The sequence below is a fragment of the Lontra canadensis genome, unplaced genomic scaffold (assembly GCF_010015895.1).
Source record: "Lontra canadensis isolate GAN:19392208 unplaced genomic scaffold, GSC_riverotter_1.0 scaffold54, whole genome shotgun sequence".
Lineage (NCBI taxonomy): Eukaryota > Metazoa > Chordata > Mammalia > Carnivora > Mustelidae > Lontra > Lontra canadensis.
Window position 1 is genome coordinate 466265 of NW_022631048.1, and position 18120 is coordinate 484384.

The 18120-nt window shown below is 41.6% G+C and overlaps 1 protein-coding gene across 5 annotated transcripts in view; it reads right to left on the reverse strand.

Annotated features, from left to right (window-relative positions):
* The window catches only part of VPS41 (VPS41 subunit of HOPS complex), a 168946-nt gene that overhangs the window by 18996 nt on the left and 131830 nt on the right, over nucleotides 1-18120 (reverse strand). For all 5 annotated transcript variants that reach the window (XM_032874943.1, XM_032874941.1, XM_032874942.1 and 2 more), the window contains 6 exons: nucleotides 16825-16917; nucleotides 12299-12426; nucleotides 10797-10941; nucleotides 8848-8889; nucleotides 8654-8704; nucleotides 6090-6227 (listed from right to left, as the gene is read on the reverse strand). In XM_032874943.1, the coding sequence (XP_032730834.1) occupies nucleotides 6090-6227; nucleotides 8654-8704; nucleotides 8848-8889; nucleotides 10797-10941; nucleotides 12299-12426; nucleotides 16825-16917 (597 nt within the window). The remainder of the gene's footprint in view (nucleotides 1-6089; nucleotides 6228-8653; nucleotides 8705-8847; nucleotides 8890-10796; nucleotides 10942-12298; nucleotides 12427-16824; nucleotides 16918-18120) is intronic.

The window sequence follows — 18120 nt, forward strand, 5'->3', positions numbered from 1 at the left end:
TTTAAGTGTGTGTCTCTGGTTGGAGAGTCATAGCCAAGAGGGAGGAAAAAATGCTGAACACAGAAATCAATGTTGGGGGTGGGGGTGGGTTCTGAACCACACATTAAAAAAAAAAGGAGAGAACACCTTTAGAATTACAGTGAAATTAGGGTGGAGTTTGAGGAACACAAATCATTTAAATGAGGAAGTGAGAAGGCAGAAAGGTCACAATGAAGAGGAAAATATTAATTTGATTATTCACAAGGCTCCTTTAATAGTTATGTGGCAGAAACAGCCAAATTATCCCCCAATATCCCTTACCCATTTCTAGAGTAGTAAGATTTTAGGTGGGTGTGTGACTGCCCAGAATTTAAAGAACGATCTCCAAGCCTTCCCAGCCACGGGAGAGCCATGTGATGGATATCGCCCCAGGAAGGAAAAGGCAACATGGTAGCTTCTGGCGATATTCTTTAAGAAGCAAGGCCAGTCATCCCTTTGTTTTCTTATTTTTCGTTCTTTCACCCTATCTGCTCCTGGAAACATGAACAATCTTATCTTACACTACAAGCTGAAGGTCATACAAGGTGAGCGAAGGAGAGAAAAGAGCCTGAGTCTCCAACCGCATGGCTTGCCACCCGCACTTCCATGGGCCAGAGAACTAAACTGCTACTCTGTTGAAGACACTATTATTTTGGCATTTCTCTCACCCACAGCTGAACCTAATCCTGACACTTGATTCATTTTGATTAAAAACACGATTTACCTTATCTCTATACTGTTATGCCTATCAATCAATCATGATCATAAACAATGGAATTTTCTTACCCACTTCTTACCCTTCTGGAATGATACCAGAGCAGAGACAGGATACCCATGTGAGAAATAGACAGTGAAAGGAAACAACAAAAAATATGAAGTTCGGAGGACCTGAGACCATTCTAACAAAAAGTTACTAAGAAACCAACGGAGGGCCATGATTCATGCGAAATATAAGAGATACAGATGGACAGTTTGTGGCCGAGTGGGCCCATGTCACGCACAGATAAACAAGAAAATGTAATATGAGTAGATACATAGAGAGTTTAGAGAGAGTGTGAATAAAGATTGAGTATATTGCCTAAATTAGTTTTTACTAAAAGGTATCTATATTTGTACTTGGAAATTTACTGACATTTTAAAGTACCATTCATAAGCTTCCAACAAAACCATCCCCCCTTCTCTTGAAGATCTGTGAACATGCTTCCCTCCAAGCACACAGACATTGTAGTCTGCAGGCTCACCTGTACTAAGACAGGAGCCATTCGTTACATGGGGTCATTTAAATTTAAATTAAAAATGCAGTTCCCCACTAGACACTTCAACTACTTAATTGCCACATGTGGCTGCTGGCTATCTTGTCAGAGCAGTACATTTTCCTCACTGCAGAACATTTTATAGGATGGTGCTGCTGGAAGCTGTTAGGATTTCATCAAAAATGACAAGTCCTCTGAGAAGAAATGTCTAAAGAAAAGTCTGAAGTCAAGAAGGGTCTGAAATGCAAGCAGATGTGTAACGCCAGGCTCAAAGATAATCTGAGTCTCTGAAATTTGAGTTTCACATTTTAAATGTTTTATGTCTAATTTCTAACAGTACTGAAATTATTATTTTCTCATATATGAGAAAGCAGAGAGTCCAAAAATCTCTGGATGTTTTGAGTAAAATGTAAAAAAAAAAATACTTCTGATACATAGAATGTTTTGTTCTTGACACAAGTGAAGTATAAAACCGCCTTTCCCTAGATTCTTGTGTTCTGGGGACACGTGCTCCCTCTAGAGGAAAGAGTAGCAAAACTAAGATTTTTAAAGTCCAGAGGAATGAAACAGAAACAGACACACACATGGAAAGGGAGAATCACAGTAAAAATAAAGTGAAAAGACAGAATAATGACAGAAATTGAGTAAAAAATCATGCAAAAGCTATGTGTAATTTTCCTTTTCCTGATTTAGTATAAAAGCAAGGAAGAGATTTGGGGGTAACTAGCAAGAACTATAAATTAAATAGGATTTCTTCTACCCCTTGACCCTGCCATCGTTTATCCAGCCTTCTTACATGGCATTAATGGAAATCTGTAAACGTTGCATTTTCTAGCTTTATTCCTGCAAATTCGTAACTACTGCCACCTTATAAATGCCATAAAATAGAGGAGAGAAATCATAAATTCAGGTACAAATTCCCAAATCTGCAGAGCCGATATTCTGCTTTTAACTATTCTAGGCATAAGCAAATGAGATTTGTAAATGAAAACTAGCACCTGATGATCATGCCTGGAAATAATAGAACAAAGGACAGTTTAATAGCTTAAAAACAAATGCCTTTCATGATTCTTGCAATACTAAGGAATATTTTTTAAAGATTTATTTAGTTTTGTTTTTTATTTATCATTATTTTTTTTAATAAGAGGGAGAGAGAGAGAGAGAGCACAAGGAGGGGGCGGGGCAAGCAGAGGGAAAGGGAGCAGTAGGCTCCCCACTGAGCAAGAAGCCCGATGCAGGGCTTGATCCTAGGACCTTAGGATCATGACCTGAACTGAGAGCAGCTGCTTAATGGCTGAACCACCCAGGCATCCCAAGACTTATTTATTTTAGAGAGACAGAAAGGAAGAGAGGAGAGCGAGAGTACACAAGTTGGGGAAAGGGCAGAGAGCAAGAATTTCAAGCAGCAGCCCCATGGGCAGGATCCCAGACTCTTAGGTCATGACCCAAGCTGAAACCAAGAGTCAGATGCTTAACCCACTGAGTCACCCAGGCGCCCTTTAATTAGCATCTTAAACCTGAGAAATGATTCCTTACCTTAGTGGAAAGAATAGGGGACCTGACTTAAGAGATCCAGGTTCTAAGTCTTGGTCCTCTGCCTTATTAGTGCTACACTCTGGGTTGCTTCTTTCAACTCCTGAAGACTTAGCTTTTTGTGGATAAAATGACTTCATCCACCTACCTGTCCTACTGTAGAGATTAAATAAAAATAAGGTTCATGAAAGCACAGCCCATGTTATAAAGCACGGTGGAAACTCCATAAATGATTTTTATTGTCTTTTTAAATGGCTGTCAGAGATACATTCCTACTACCTCTGTATCTCCTTTAGAAGGAACAATTTCATAAAAGCTTATGACTAATTTTGGGATTTATGCATTGTGGTGATTTTCAGTCCTGAACTCCAGTCTGATAAATACTGCCAACCTTGGGAATACTGCTTTCTTAAGGGGCTTCTGATAGGATGGCAGGGTCTCCACAAAGTTTTTGACCAAATATTGATTGTGGGATTTCAGTCAATTCAAACTAAGTTTGACTGGAAACCCTGAAGATTTCAGCCAGCTGTCATTTGAAATCACCCCTCTTCTCAACAATTATCCAAAACTCACCAAGGCAGACAACGAGAGAAAGACAGACAGACAGAGCTGCTATTCTGCCAGAAGTGAATCATCAATAAGGGGGGAGGGGGAGGGGGCCAACATGCTCTGAGTAAAGCTGTGAAACCTTAAACACTTCCCATTTAAAAGAAAACGAACACCAAATTATCCCCAAAGCATCTATAGGACTAAACATCTATATACTCTTCTGAAACAGAGATTTCTTTGGTGGGCATTAAAATTTTAAGCTCTTAACTTTATAGTTAGTACCAAATTTTCTCAGTCTCTCTCTAGACAAAATAGGTGAACCTGTAACTCATGACCTTCACTTCACTAACTGTGAAGATGTGCCTGGCATGCCTGGCACATCTACTTTGCTTTTTATGAATTGCTAGCTTTTTCAGGGTATAAGTATAAGTATTTAGCATGGTTTTACATACCTGAGCAAGGATAAGAATACATTTTTTTGCAAACATACACATGGATATACACACTGGATCCTAACGAGAACCTCTTATGAAGAAATCGCAATGATCTGTAACATGACAGCTCATCTACAAAGTTCTAAAAAGGTAGATTACTGACTTGATTATTTTTAATGGCATGTTTCTACCATTATCAGCTCTAATTCATTAGTTTCAAAATTCTCTCTCAGTAAAAAACAAAAGATAACCTAAAAAAACCAAAAATCTATTTAAAACATAATGGGTTTTAGGATGCCTGGGTGGCTCAGTCGGTTAAACGTCTGCCTTTGGCTCCAGTTATGAACCCAGAGTCCTGGGATCGAGTCCCTCACTGGGCTCTCTGCTCAGCAGGGAGCCTGCTTTTCCTTCCTCTGCCGCCCCCTCCTGTTGTGCTCTCTCTCTGTCAAATAAGTAAATAAATCTTAAAAAAATACTTGGTTTCACTATGCTTCTGTTGAATTCTTTTACATGCAACTGGTTCTTCTCAGTGGATCACAGAGAAGAATTCTGGAAGGTTTACATGACATGCTAAGCAAGTTCTATGTACTAGACATGCCACGTGTAGCTGTGTGGTTTTCTGATGCTCCTCTTTTAGTAAGAACAGTGTGTCTTCTGCTGAACATACTAGACTGGAAAACTGTAAACAAGATGGGTTGAAAGTGTGGGAGAAGCACAAACATACTAGAATCTGGGTGGTGCCTGTGCACCCGAGTTTCGCGAAAGGGAAGGAGCCCAGGGTGGCTGCTGGTCATAGGTGTGCAGCTCTGTCTGAGGGGTCAACAAAAGACGCCCCGTGCTCCTGGAAATGAATGGTTTCATCGAAGAGTGAGATATAAATGAAGGGGTACCATTCAAAGAATAAGATTCTCACTTTTCCCCCCTAGGTTACAGATTCTGTAATGAGAAGACGGAAACCTTTGCTTTTATTTTTAGAGGAAGATGATGAATTTCCAAATTTAGCCTTGAGAAAATGTCTTAAGACCCAAATTTAAAATGTTAGTTTTTCATAAATTAATATGCAGGCAAGATATTTTTTCATTAACTTCAGATTTCGAAAATCCACTGAGCTGAAATTGGTTCGTAACATATCTAATACCTGCATCAAATGGCTAAAGAAGCAACTATGAAAGCTGTCAGTGCGCAGAAACAGCATGTTCTCTGTCAACTGCTTTTTGTTTTTTTTAAGATTTTGTTTATTTATTTTGAAGAGAGTGTGTGAGTGGGGAGGGGCCAAGAGGGAGGGAGGGGGAGAAAGAATCCAAAGTAGACTCGACCCTGAGTCACAGAAGCCCACCTGGACCCTGAGATCATGTCGGAGCCGAGACCAAGAGTCAGAGGACCAGCAGGACCCAGGTGCGGTCAACTTCGTAATACATATCTCTAAGGGGTCAAACACTTTTTTTTTGTTGTTCTGTGGATACACAGAGCTGACTACAAAGTGCTTGCTCTCTGGCTATCTTTATTTAGTAAGATACCTGTAGCTGTCAGATGGCATTCCAAACCATATGAAGAACCACAGGAAATAACACTGGGGGCCGTAGATTGCCCAGTTTCTAGTATATACGTATATACTTACTAGTTCATATGCAGCCCTGACTACAATCTCGTCTATGTATTCATTTATTCATTTATTCATTCACTCCCTCACTCACGATGCAACAAACATTTAGCAGGTGTCTAATGAGTGCCGGCTGCTGGGCTTACCAAAATGAGTGAGACAAACCACCTGTCTTTTAAGAATATATAAGATAATGGGAAAGAGATTAGTAATTTCTTACAGTTATAATGGAATGCAGTATAATAGAGAAATGGAACGTAATGTGATAGAGAAATACAGAAATACACAATGTGGATGTGGAGAGCAGACAGGGGACAGCACTTAAGTTACTAACCTTGAGTCTGGGGCCACCGCCTCTGGCATGGGCTAGCCTGGGTGTCCCTCCCAGGTTGATCTTTGGCCCCACTCTGGCTCAGGTAAACTGACTCAGACTCCTGACACTGTTTTTGCTTGGTGGTTGATTGAGTCCTACACCCCGAATTAAACCTTTATTCTAATTAAACCTGGCACAGAAATGGTCTAGTTCAACAAAATCTCAGCTGAAAGCACCTCCAGTCCTCGTCAGAAGGCCCAGCAAAACCTCCTGCTTTGCTTTGAGAGCAGCAGTCACGCCCTGAGCGGCAGGAAGAGGAGAACGACCCACAGCTTACCAAAAAGGACAACTTCTTCGCCTGAAGTGTGTGGGGCAAGTCTGTGACTTACCTTTTCCAGTGGGCAATGGGTACTATCTCGGAGAAAGGGAAGTAAGTTCGGACGATCATATTCAGCATAAAGGCTGATCTGTTTTTCATGGTAGCGCTGTCCCTTATGATGGTCTCTCTTGAAAAGCTTATGCAGATACTAAAAAGAACAAAGAAGTAAACCATAATTATAAAAATAAGAAAAGCAAGACCTGTTGAAGGTTGCTCCACTCAGTTCTAAACAGTCTCCATGGAGAGCCTGGGGGAGAAGCGGTTTTCAGGACAGTGTCTCAGTGAAGGAAAAGCGGAAAGACGACCTTCAGGAGACAAGGGCGATCTCACACTCTCTCTGGAATGGCCCTGAGTGACCTGGCTCCGCTACTGACCAGCCATACGACAAGAACAAGTCACCAACCTCTTTGTGACTGAGTTTCTTTATCTGCCAAAAATCTCACTGGGTCATTGTGAGTACTGAATGTATTACCATCCGTAAAACACTCAGATTCGCGCTGCTGCACGTGGCATACACTGAGCTCCAGGGAAATGTTAATGAGAGCTAATATCCTCACCATCGTTTGCGTGGCTTCAGAAATAAAATGCTTGATTAGTGGCCTTCCTGAATCCTAAAAATTCTCATTTTTTTATATAAAAGGGATATAGTTATGAGATAAAAGAATGTTCTTAAAAAAATCAAGCAGCAAGTGCTAAATTATTTTTCATACATTCTACATCTGCTCTCTGTTAAGTCTTTTTTTTTTTAATTTTATTTATTTGAGAGAGAGTGAGAGCGAGAGCAAGAGAGAGCGTGAGCGAGAGAGAGAGCGTGAGAGGAGAGAGGGTCAGAGGGAGAAGCGGCCTCCCTGCTGAGCTGGGAGCCTGACGTGGGACTTGATCCTGGGACTCCAGGATCACGACCTGAGTCAAAGGCAGTTGCCCAACCAATTGAGCCCCCCAGGCGCCCCTGCTCTTTGTTAAGTCTTGTAGAGATCTGTGCTATGAAATGCTGCCTCTCCTGGTGACATCAAAGGTAAAAATCAAGATAAATACAGATCTTCTGAACCCATTTTCAAAACTGATTCCTTTCCCTAGCTGTCTGAAAAAGTTAATGGACCTCAAAGAAAGTGAGTAATTTGCTTTCTACTCAGAGGCAAGATTAAGTCTATCAATATATGACGCAAGTTAGAAATCGATGTCCAAAGGGTAGTTACTGCTAACTATAAATAAACACCCATCACCCATGAGAGACGGAAAGCCCGGACTGCAGCAATCAAAGTACATTCACACCTTGAGTGAGGAACCGAACAGCAGTCTGTCCCTGATGCCGGGACTGTATGTAGGATAGCTGACGTCTGCCAGCCACTGTCGTGCACGGTCACTAAACAAGTCTAACCATGCCACATGCACACAAAGAAAAGGCTCCTTTGGTCAACTGGTCATGTCTCCCCAGTGCCAAGAGGGGACGGAGGGGTCAGCCGTCCATGGTGCTCGGACTGGGGTCAGCATGTGAGCCGGACACGTAGTGCCGTTTCCTAGACGGGCGCACGGGCTTGGGAGGCTCTGTCCCAACTGCCAAGGCCAAGTTTCAGAGACATTCTGTTGCCCGACAGGGAAGATGACCCGTCTGAGTGGGGGCTCTCAGTTTCAGCACTGCACAGGTGACAGCGGCGCACAGACGCCAGCTGCCATGATCCTGCTCACGCCTGCCACAGGCTGAAGTCACCGCTTCAGCAACAAGTCCCGAGGGGACCAGCAGAGTGGCGCCCCGCTTGGCTAAGCTCATCATCTTGAGACGCGCAATCACGAGGCACAGCCGTAGCATCCGCACAACCGTAGCATCCGTACAACCGCTGACCAAAACGAAGCAGAACAAAGTACCTTCCATTCCTATCCTGGGGTCTTCAGAAGCTTCTGGCATAAAATTGACTTCTGAAGGAAAACTCTACCCCCTGATTGTCCTCTTGGGGTGCAGAGAGGTGGGCAAACATATAAGAGCCCCCACTGAATTTGAGGCCCACAGTCCTACTGGACCCACCTATTTTCCCCTGCAGCCTCTTCTTATAGGACATAGAAACCATGTGCTCCTGCTTTACTCCCACGGTGACAGCAACACAGGGAATCGAAGCAGCCTTCCAAGGCAGTCTGGAGCAGTAGGCCTGAACAGTACTACCACCGAGACCAAATGACAGAGTGGGATTCGCTAGCGGGAGGGGGAGGACAGAAGAAGGAGGCTCTGCTCCTGGATCCTTCTGAGGGGTTGTAATTCATGGTGCAGTTGTATTCAGTGCGGAATACACAAGCAAGGTGCTTACTCCTAGACACGGTTTGGGGCCACAAACGTGAATGTGACAACTCTTTTCTTAAACCACAGTTCAATGGTGAGTCCAAGTTAAAGTACTTGGTCTGTAAGTAGTCCCTAGCCAGGGTGAGAGACTCTGCCGCATTTGACTGATTACAGATTACTGTTTGTGGTCAAACTTCCACGCCAAGGAGTGACCTGAGCGAGCTCACCCAGTACCCCACACCAGTCCTGAAAGGCGGCTCGCTCCTGATGCAGTCAAAAGGGCAAAGGAAGATGGTCACACTCACCACGTGCTGCAACTCTGGTCTGTCTTCCAGTTCTTCCACTACCTTTTTAATCTAGAGAGAAAAGACATTTTTAACCATTGATTTATGAGGACACAAGCATGGCTGCAAGATTATCGGACCAACAGCTCTCCCCTTTATGGCTTGGGTGTTCCCAGACACCCGTCTAGTAACACATAAAAGCAAAAGACACTCACTGAAATTTTGTCTTCGTTGTCCAAAAGCATGTCGACAGCTTTCTGAAATAAAAAGAAAAAAAAGCCACAGTCACTGACACCTGCTGTGTCAGAAGAGAACCCACAGCCACGTTGTATGTGCTGTCACAGTTACAGGTGGATGGCTTCTTTCTACAAACAAGGGGCCTGTCACTTTGCAGTAGCCCTTAAGGGAGAGGTCTGTAAAAGAATGCATTTTAACATGGGTCTTGGTCTGAGAACTCCATGCTTTGCCTACCACTAAAACAGCATCCTGCTACCACTCCCCAAACACAAGACACCTTGTCTACACATATTGTAGCCTCCATGTTGTTGGATAGATCACCACAGCACTCCTGGGACTCTTACTGGTCACGGGGAGCGTGTTGGTCCCCTGAACACAAAAATGAGCTTGGCTTCCTGCCACCTGCACCCTCAATGAATCCTTCTACAGATTTCCCAGACGTAGGAGGACAGGGTGAGAACCAGAAAAAAACCAAGAGAGCTGACGTTTTACGATGATATAAAGCTTACGGACTTGTGGCATTTACTTTACTTATCATGAACATTCATGAAACACAAAGGAGATGGTGTCTCTAACGACAGGTGGTAGGAAGAAGCCCACCAGGCTGAATGTTTTCCTCACACCTGGGTTCTGCTCCTGACTCTGCTACCACCTACTTAGCCACTCCATTTTTTTTTCCCTCTAAAATAGGAAGATGTTAGAAGAGATTATCCTTAGGGTATCTTCTAATTAGAAAACTACAAGTCCCTAACTTTGGTTCATACTCTTGAACAGCAATCAGTTTCAGCTCGTTCATTTTTTTCTACAGCTACGTAAGCTAAACTCAGCTCTTGAGACACATGGCACGGAGAGCGGGTAGGCATAAGGGGAAAATGGATGTAGGGAAAAGTAATTAATTTTTGTAGAAGCACTCCATCCTCTTAATCATCTTTTGCAGAGAAGCAGAACCTCTGCACCTGAACTTCTTCAGAACTGCACTAATTCTTTTTAGATCAGTAGTCCCTAAGGACTTAAATCATTCACTATGAAAAAAGGGCTAAAAGCATCTTTCAGAAAGAAAGAAGTAGATTTAGCTCCTATTTAAATTAAGTTTAAGTGTGTGATGACTAATCTAAAGCACATAATACAGATATAGTATGCACATATACGTATACATATAATATAGTGCAGAATACCTTTAAATGTAATAAAATATAATAGGAAAATCCAAGCAATCCTTTTGGAGGCTTTCAAGTTCTACTCTTTAACTAGTCTTTCAATTTTCTGAATGAGAAGTATTAGGTTCATATAAACTAAGTTCATAAAACTTTATTTCCATCACTGTCACTTGTTAAAAGTGCACGCATACACACACACGCGCGCACGCACACGCACATCTATGAGCCACTGTGAGCTGTGGAAGCTGGGTGCCCTCATTAGTCAAGCAATCCACTGTTCAAATTTGTTGTAAATAAAATAACACATCCCACATGGCTGAGACCAGTGGAAATGCCACGTGCTAAATTTGTGAATGCCGACGTATAAACTCACAATAAATGGATCAAAATAGAAATTTCCCTAAAATTTTAATCCTGAGACATACAATTAACAGAGGCGAATGAGCCAAAGTGTATGGCTAGTTTCTTTGTTCCTATGAATTATGTGAATTCTTTTACTAAAAAATTACTTCACATACACACACTCACACACACACACACACACACACACACACACTTTCAAAGTTCCGTATCAAATTATGATTGCTTTTATAAAATAACCACATCAAGTAAAGGATTCAGAACATCTAGTACGGGTCAGTGTTCTGAACATGATCAGCATACAACCAAACTCTGTGATGTACTAACTTCTCCAGCATCTGAATAGATGTCTAAATATTAAAGATTTGGAACAGTAAAAATAAAGGGTATTAAAATAAGAAACACATTACCTCAGAATCAAAGTCCATTAATAAAACAATTTTATCCTTGATAGAACTGAAAAGATTATGCTTGTGGATCAACTGGAAAACATCCTTGTGTCTTAATGTTAGGTATATTTCCAGAGCATTGCCATAGTTTTTGTCATAGGTGTACCTGGTAATACAAAATTTTTTATATTAAAGTTCATCAACACTTCTAATAAAACACACAAATACACATACACTTCATGTTTTGCAATATGAAAAACTGAAAACTTTCTTTAAATAGACAAGTCAACTTTATTTGGAAGACTATTCCTTGAGACTTAACTGTATGTGAACAGTATGTACTTCTTTCTCAGAGCCTTGCTTCTCATCTCCCCTAAATTTCCAAAAATTGACAATGTTCAAGTAATAAAAATGTTCTTTTATAGACATTCTCAAAACTTCTTCATAGAACCCCATATACCTGACAAAGAAACTATGATCCAGAAAAAAGGAAATTCTTATTCCAGTAATAAAAAAATGCAGTTAAAATTTTTACAAGCAGTGTTCAGCTGCCAAACAGATTATATCTCCAAAGCTTATTTGTGAGGGGAGTTTATAAAACTGACATGTTTTTCCACTGAAGCACTGTTTTTCACATTAATTCCCAAGCCAGCTCCTGAAAACCAAATTGTTTTGTGACCCCATTAGTAGTACGAATAATTATCAGTACTACAGAGCCCAAGGAATATCTAGGTTTCCAGAAGAAAACGGTCAGTATTTCAACTCCGAGGGGGACAAACAGCCCTGAACTCTAGGCCACTTTGGTGCACCTTTCTTGGTCTTGGCAAAAGCTGTAAGAAGATGGGGGATAGGTGGTGTGAGGTGATGGGAATGCCAAGGAGGGGCTGAAGCAGGAACCACCTTCCCAAGCTTACCTGCGGTGTGCTTCTCTTTTTACTAGACCAAAGCTCTTCCAGGACATGAGTGTATCTTATCTATCCCTGAATCCCAGGCCTACAGGAGAAAGCCTGGGTCACCAAAAGTGCCCAATAAATATGAAAAATATTAACTAAGCTTCATTTTCTGAGCTCCGACTTAGTGCCAGGCATAGCGCTCAATTAGTTTTCAATTATGACCTCTCCTTTAAGCCTTGAAATCATCCCATAAGGAATGTATACACCTCGAGAAGGATCAGGTTTGAGACATTATGTGACATGTGGATCCAAGAATGACAGAATCCAGAGCCTCCCTGGGAAGCCGATTTCCTTGTGTACTCTGAGCCCCAGCACTCTTCCCTCCCTGCCCTACGCAGTGCTGCTGACTAGGGTTCCTCTCCTGTGGGAGCCACACTGCACCACAACTTTAGTCTTGCACATTTTCCTCACCTGCTAGTTGTTCACTGGAGTTTACGAGAGGACGTTACTAAGGGTGAATATAGGAAAATGGTATACAAGCCTCCCTCTTCTGTGTCCTCCTGAAAAACTCCCCTGAAAAACTCTCCACGTAGGTTGAATTAGAAAAAAGCAGCACTAAATTCTACTCACAGTTCTGCCAGGGTTTTGAGTAAGGTCCTATTCTGACTATCTTTCTTCAGGTGATCCCGAACCGCTTGGACGATTACTGAGTTGTTGTACAGATCTCCAGGCCATTCTCGGATCAGAATGGCAAAACCCTAAAGAGAACAAGAGAACATTCCTGAAATAGATTAAATGATCCAAATAGTTTAAACAATGCATAAAAATATTCATGTAAACAGACAAAATAATTTTATGCTTAAAACTCTGGCATGAACCTATCACAGATTTTCAGACTCTGGGTTTGTGGGTGGCAAGAAAGGCCAAGAAGTACTGCACACAACTCTCCAGTTACCGTTCCCGGAAGTGGGTGGTGCTCTTACCTATTTGATGAAACGCACCTGTAAGCAAGGCCCCCCTAGTTCTTCCATAAAACAACACTGCACACACAGACTTTGGCTTTGACTTGCTGTAACCTCAGTGCGGACTAACTATAACATTCAGATGATACCCCGAATATGCTGAAGATACTGTCCAAGTTGGTCGCTCCCCCCTTCCCCCGAACTTCTGTGCCTTCGCGTCTGTCCTCCCATGTGCAAAACTCTACACAAGGCTGGTTTCCACAGTCACTGGAGTCACTGGAAACCCCACATTCAACCAGTTACCACCTTGGTCATCTTTCTTCTTGTTGGTCCTCTTTCCATTCTTGCCTCTGAACCTAGTTTTGTTTGGAGGATGTGAGACTTTGGCTCAAGTCTTATCCCCTAGCTGGATCTCAAATTTTGCCATTCTGATAGAAAACTCTAGATCCTGCAATTGGATCCTGTTTCTTTCCTACCGTTGATTTTTGGCCAGCGTCCTGATTCCTGACATTAGAGTTCGTGTTTTGTAACTCAGAGTATGGCAGAGCAGTTTACTTACTGATCCTTGGCAGCTGGTAGAGGAAAAACCTTAGATGTAATCAAGACAGCAGAAAGAAGTAAAAATCTTCATGTTATCGAAAAAAAAAATTATATTATTCATATTAAGCATCTCAACTAATGCTTTAATAAACTACTATGAATTTAGTTAAGTGACACTTAGAAATGAAACTGGTACGGTGGAATGTGCTTCTGTAAAGTACCAAGGTTTGGTAAAAAGAAAATCACAAAGAATCAGGATACAGTCTCTATTAAAGTCCTACCCAAGCAGCCCTGGGAAGGATGGCAAGAGACCAGAACAACAGGCCACACATTTCCCATTCAAACTGCAACCTTCCCACATAAGTGCACGATTGCAGTTTCATGTGAGAAATGTGGGGAGGGGCGTCTCCAGGTAAAGATGATGTATTTTATAAAACCACTGAATCAGAACATTAAAATGTTCTTTGAGCCAAAACGACACTTTGGATTGGGTTTCTATTTTAAGACTCAGTAATGTATAAGATAAAAATGTCTGAAAAGATTCCCATCCAAACACTGGCAGCTCTCAGTGGCCCTGAGACCAGGAATCATACTATATGGGAAGAAGGAGGCTTGGCTCCGATTTCCGTTTTCCCTAATTCATGCGACAGCCTGGCAGTACGGCCGACTCCTAATACGAAATAAGACAAAATGGGGCACCTGTGTGGCCTGGTCATCAGGCGTCTGCCTTTGGCTCAGGTCATGATCCCAGGGTCCTGGGATAGAGCCCCACATTGGGCTCCCTGCTTGGTGGGAAGCCTACTTCTCCCTCTCCCCACTCCCTCTGCTTCTGTTCCCTCGCTCACTGTGTCTCTGTCAAATAAATGAAAAAAAAATCTTAAAAAAAAAAAAAAAGACAAAACAACTGGTCATATTGTGTGACAAAAACATGATGCCTCCAACGTCAACCGACATAAACACCACATTTCACATCAGGTTTTTCTCCACTAAACTGGCTCCATATGCCCTTGAATTAATGTGCTAAGGAATACTGATGCAATCAGCCCCGTGGCCTTGATTATTCTTCAGAGGATGTGGTTTATCAGGGAGCTGTTATGATAGAGCAGCTGAACATCTCAGCACCCATCATAGTTAAGTACAAGGTTAAAGGTATTCACTGAATGAAATGCCATGGCAATTGGCCCACTTTTAATATGTTTATGTATCTGTCATTAATAATATGAAACAAAGTTTCCGGGGCCATGATAAGTTGGCGCACAGTACTTATAAAATAATTCTGCTAGGTTGTAAATAAAAAGACAAAACTGTATGCATTTTAGTAGAAGCCCACACCAACAAGTCAGGAAGCATCATTACCTCCAAGTAAATACTGTCACTTCATATCTTTTTAGGAAGAAAAGAAAACTGAGAAGGCAATATTCTACAGAAGTACAGCTGTTTTTCTAGCGCTGTTTAGTAGGACACATGATATGTGATCAAAAGTATCGCTACAGAACACTGCTCTCCAGTCAATTATGTGACAATTTAATTCAAAATTAAACATGAAACTAAGAAGGATGGAAGCTAAACGATTTGTAAGAGCTTATGGCAACAAATTACTTATACCTTTCTTAACAGTACTGACCAGACAGACACACTGGAACATTCAGGAAAAAACATTGATAAGCACTGAGCTTAAGTCATGCATAGTCCTTTCTGTTTCCGTCAACAGTCTTCCAGACATGAATCAACAGGATAACTTTAATGATACAGAATCTAAAGTAATTTCTAGAGAAAGAGTTGAACATGTGAAAGAATTATAACAGAATCTTAAAAAAAAAAAAAAAGGTATTGCTTTCTCATGGTTAAATTGCATTACTTTAAAAAGAGGACAAGTATACCAAGCTTCAGTATTTTGCAAAAAAATTCGTCCTTTCCCCATCATTTTCACAGAACACTCATAATTCTCTTTCTTTTGGGAAGATGTACAAAGACGGAATAGTTATGAGAGCCACTCTATGTGCTCAGAACAGAATGGAAAGAAATAGGAGAAGTCCATTACAAGTCTTTATTCACTGAAGAAACCTTTTCCAATAACTATGGCCAATAATGGCCTCTCATCAGATCTTTTACGGAACAATCACTTTGCCCTTGTCACTTATGTTCTAGTTGCTTAAAGCTTATCAATATCATCTCTCCTCTCAGCCTATAAATCTACTGAAGACAAGATTGTGTTTTTTAACTTTCTCTTGGGTCTAACTGAGTCCTCACCCCAGTTCTAGGCCATGGTAGGTTCTAAATAAAGCTATGATGAACTGAACTGACTAGGAAAGGAATAGGAAGCATGCCGCTAGCCTCCATCAGCTGGCACCCAACACAAACAACAGAAACTATTACCACAGCTCTTCTAGAAGACATACATCTACTCTAGAAAGAAAGAGATCCCTGCTGTTAGAGCAGATTGGATTACAATACACAGTAATAAGAGAAAATGAGAAAATGCTGTTTCCATTAGTATGCACAATTATTAAGGAAGTAATTTGTTCAAGTTTAATTCATCCTGAAGCACCTGATCCCTTCCTATGATAAGAACACAGGAACTGTACAGACCACACGAGCTTCAGGCTGCCAGAATCATCCGCATCCAGGAACAACTGGCTGACGATGACTGACCAATCATCCGAGGTATCCAGGTATGGACCATTATCATAAAGGACCCTTGTAGATCTTTCGATCTAAAATTCACCTCCATCCATTAAATTGGGGTCAGGAGCACAAATTACCTAGGCACGACAACCCAAACATGTCTCCAGACACTACCCAATGTCCCCGGAGGGCATACTCAGCCCCTGTTGAGAAGCAGCGGTTTACACGCTTGCAGGTGACTCGGGCCATGAGCTACCGCAGAACACGTGTTATTTTGTTCACACCTGCACGCCTGGTGCCTACCATGTGCCTACAAGATAGTAGATACCACACAGGTATTTTCTGAATTAATTCATCTTAAATCAACCAACTTTAAAAAATTATAATCCATTTTGGGTGCATACGAACACCAAATTTAAATTCAAATCCAGGCAGGCCTATTTTTTAAATGTACACCTGTGAACAAATTATTTAATTTCTTTTATCTTTAGTTTCCCTATCTATAAAATTGGATATTACCACTTAGAGTGTTGTCAGGAGTACAAAATCGCAACATGCGCATAAGAGTGGGGAGTACACAGCAGACGAACGATGTTAACTACTGCCTTTCTCCCTCATCAGTAAGCAAACAGATCCCATCCAAGCCCCCTCCCCATTCCTGCCGCCCTAGTCCTCCTCAGGCAAACTGAGATCTGAGTCTCAGGCTTTAAGCAGCAACAGCAGCTGCTCTTCTATGTACGAAATCTCCACACGGCACTTGTCCTTTTTCTTCAGCTTTCTCAAGGAGCCAAACGAAGTGGCTTTAGGAAACTATAAACTTAAGAATTCTCCAAAATCTGCATCGATGAGAGGTTTTCACTGTCCACAGAGACATGAGCTGTCATGAGCGCGTCACCTCAGTTTCATCCATTCCCCACAACCTGCAAATCTGCTCTCTCTCAACCGCCTGATCCACTGTATTATTTTTCTCGATTTCTTACCATTTTCCCATCGAGAGCAAGTAAATATGACTACGTCGGAAGGCCATACCTCATAATCACTTTCCAAAAATTCATGTAAGATCATTTCATAGATGAGTGGTTTCAGAACTGGATCTCCTCTTGGCAAGTATGGACTAATAGCCTAAGGAAGAAGAAGGAAAAAGAGGTCATTTCAGAAGGGGCAAAACAAAACCAGACTCCAATTATGCAGAAAATATGAAAGTACAGAACTTCCTCAACCTACTATAGGGTTATATTCTGATAGACCCATCAGAAATTGAAAATATTTTAAGTCAGAAATGCACTGAAACAGCCCCCTACTGAATTCCACAGCTTAGCCAAGCCTACCTTATATACGCTCAACCACGTATGTGAGTCTACAGTTGGGCAAAGTCCTCTAGCACCTGGCCTATTTTAGAGTCAAGTGCTGAGTATCTCACTTAGGTTACTGAATATTGTAGTGAAAATGAAAAAGAGAATGGCCGTGGTGTGAGTGTGCGGCTCGAAACCCAGCCCGGCGTCCCAACAGAGGATCATCCCGGGTGTCATTCCCCCCGGGAAAGATCCAAGTTCAATGTGCGGTTTCTACTGAATGTGTAACGCCTTTGCACCCTCTAAAGTTGAAAAATCATAAGCTGAACTACTGTAAGTAGGAGACCATCTGCATATCTCTACTTTTAAAATGTAAGGCACCAGAGTGTTTTGGAAAATTATTATGAAAAGAAAAATTCAAATCAACTCTACCTTCTAATGACCCATTACACTATATTCTCAAAAGTATCTATGAGGTGTATATATGTATGAACGATGAATAAAACAACTGCTTCAGGTAAGTTAAACTTTCTCTCTCTGTTCTTCCAGAGGAATTAAAAAAAATCTAAATAGGAGGGAGAATGTCACAGAGATAAAAGCTACCTTAAGGAGTCAAGGAGTTACAGGTCATCTATTCATATTTTTTTCCCTTAAAGTGGAATATATCATTCTTTAAACTCATAATCATAGTTTGAAATTAAGGGAAAATACACACCTTGCATTCATTAGCTGTTTCGGTGCATGTTAAGTGTTGAATTCACAAACACTGTTGACTGATTTGGCAGGCGTATGTACCAATCGCTACACTTTGTTCTGGGGACGCAGAACTAGGGGGCTCAGCGCCTCAGGGGAACACTATGCAGATATCTAAACAGCCAACCGGAACACTGGCTGCTAAGTGTTACATAAGCAAGGTGTTAACCAGGTGCTGCGATGAGCAGGGGCCCATTTTGTATCCTGAGGCAGAAAAGACAAATGCCAGGAGTCCATCAGGCAAAGAAAGACAGGGCAGGGCACCCTGGCAGAAGGAAAA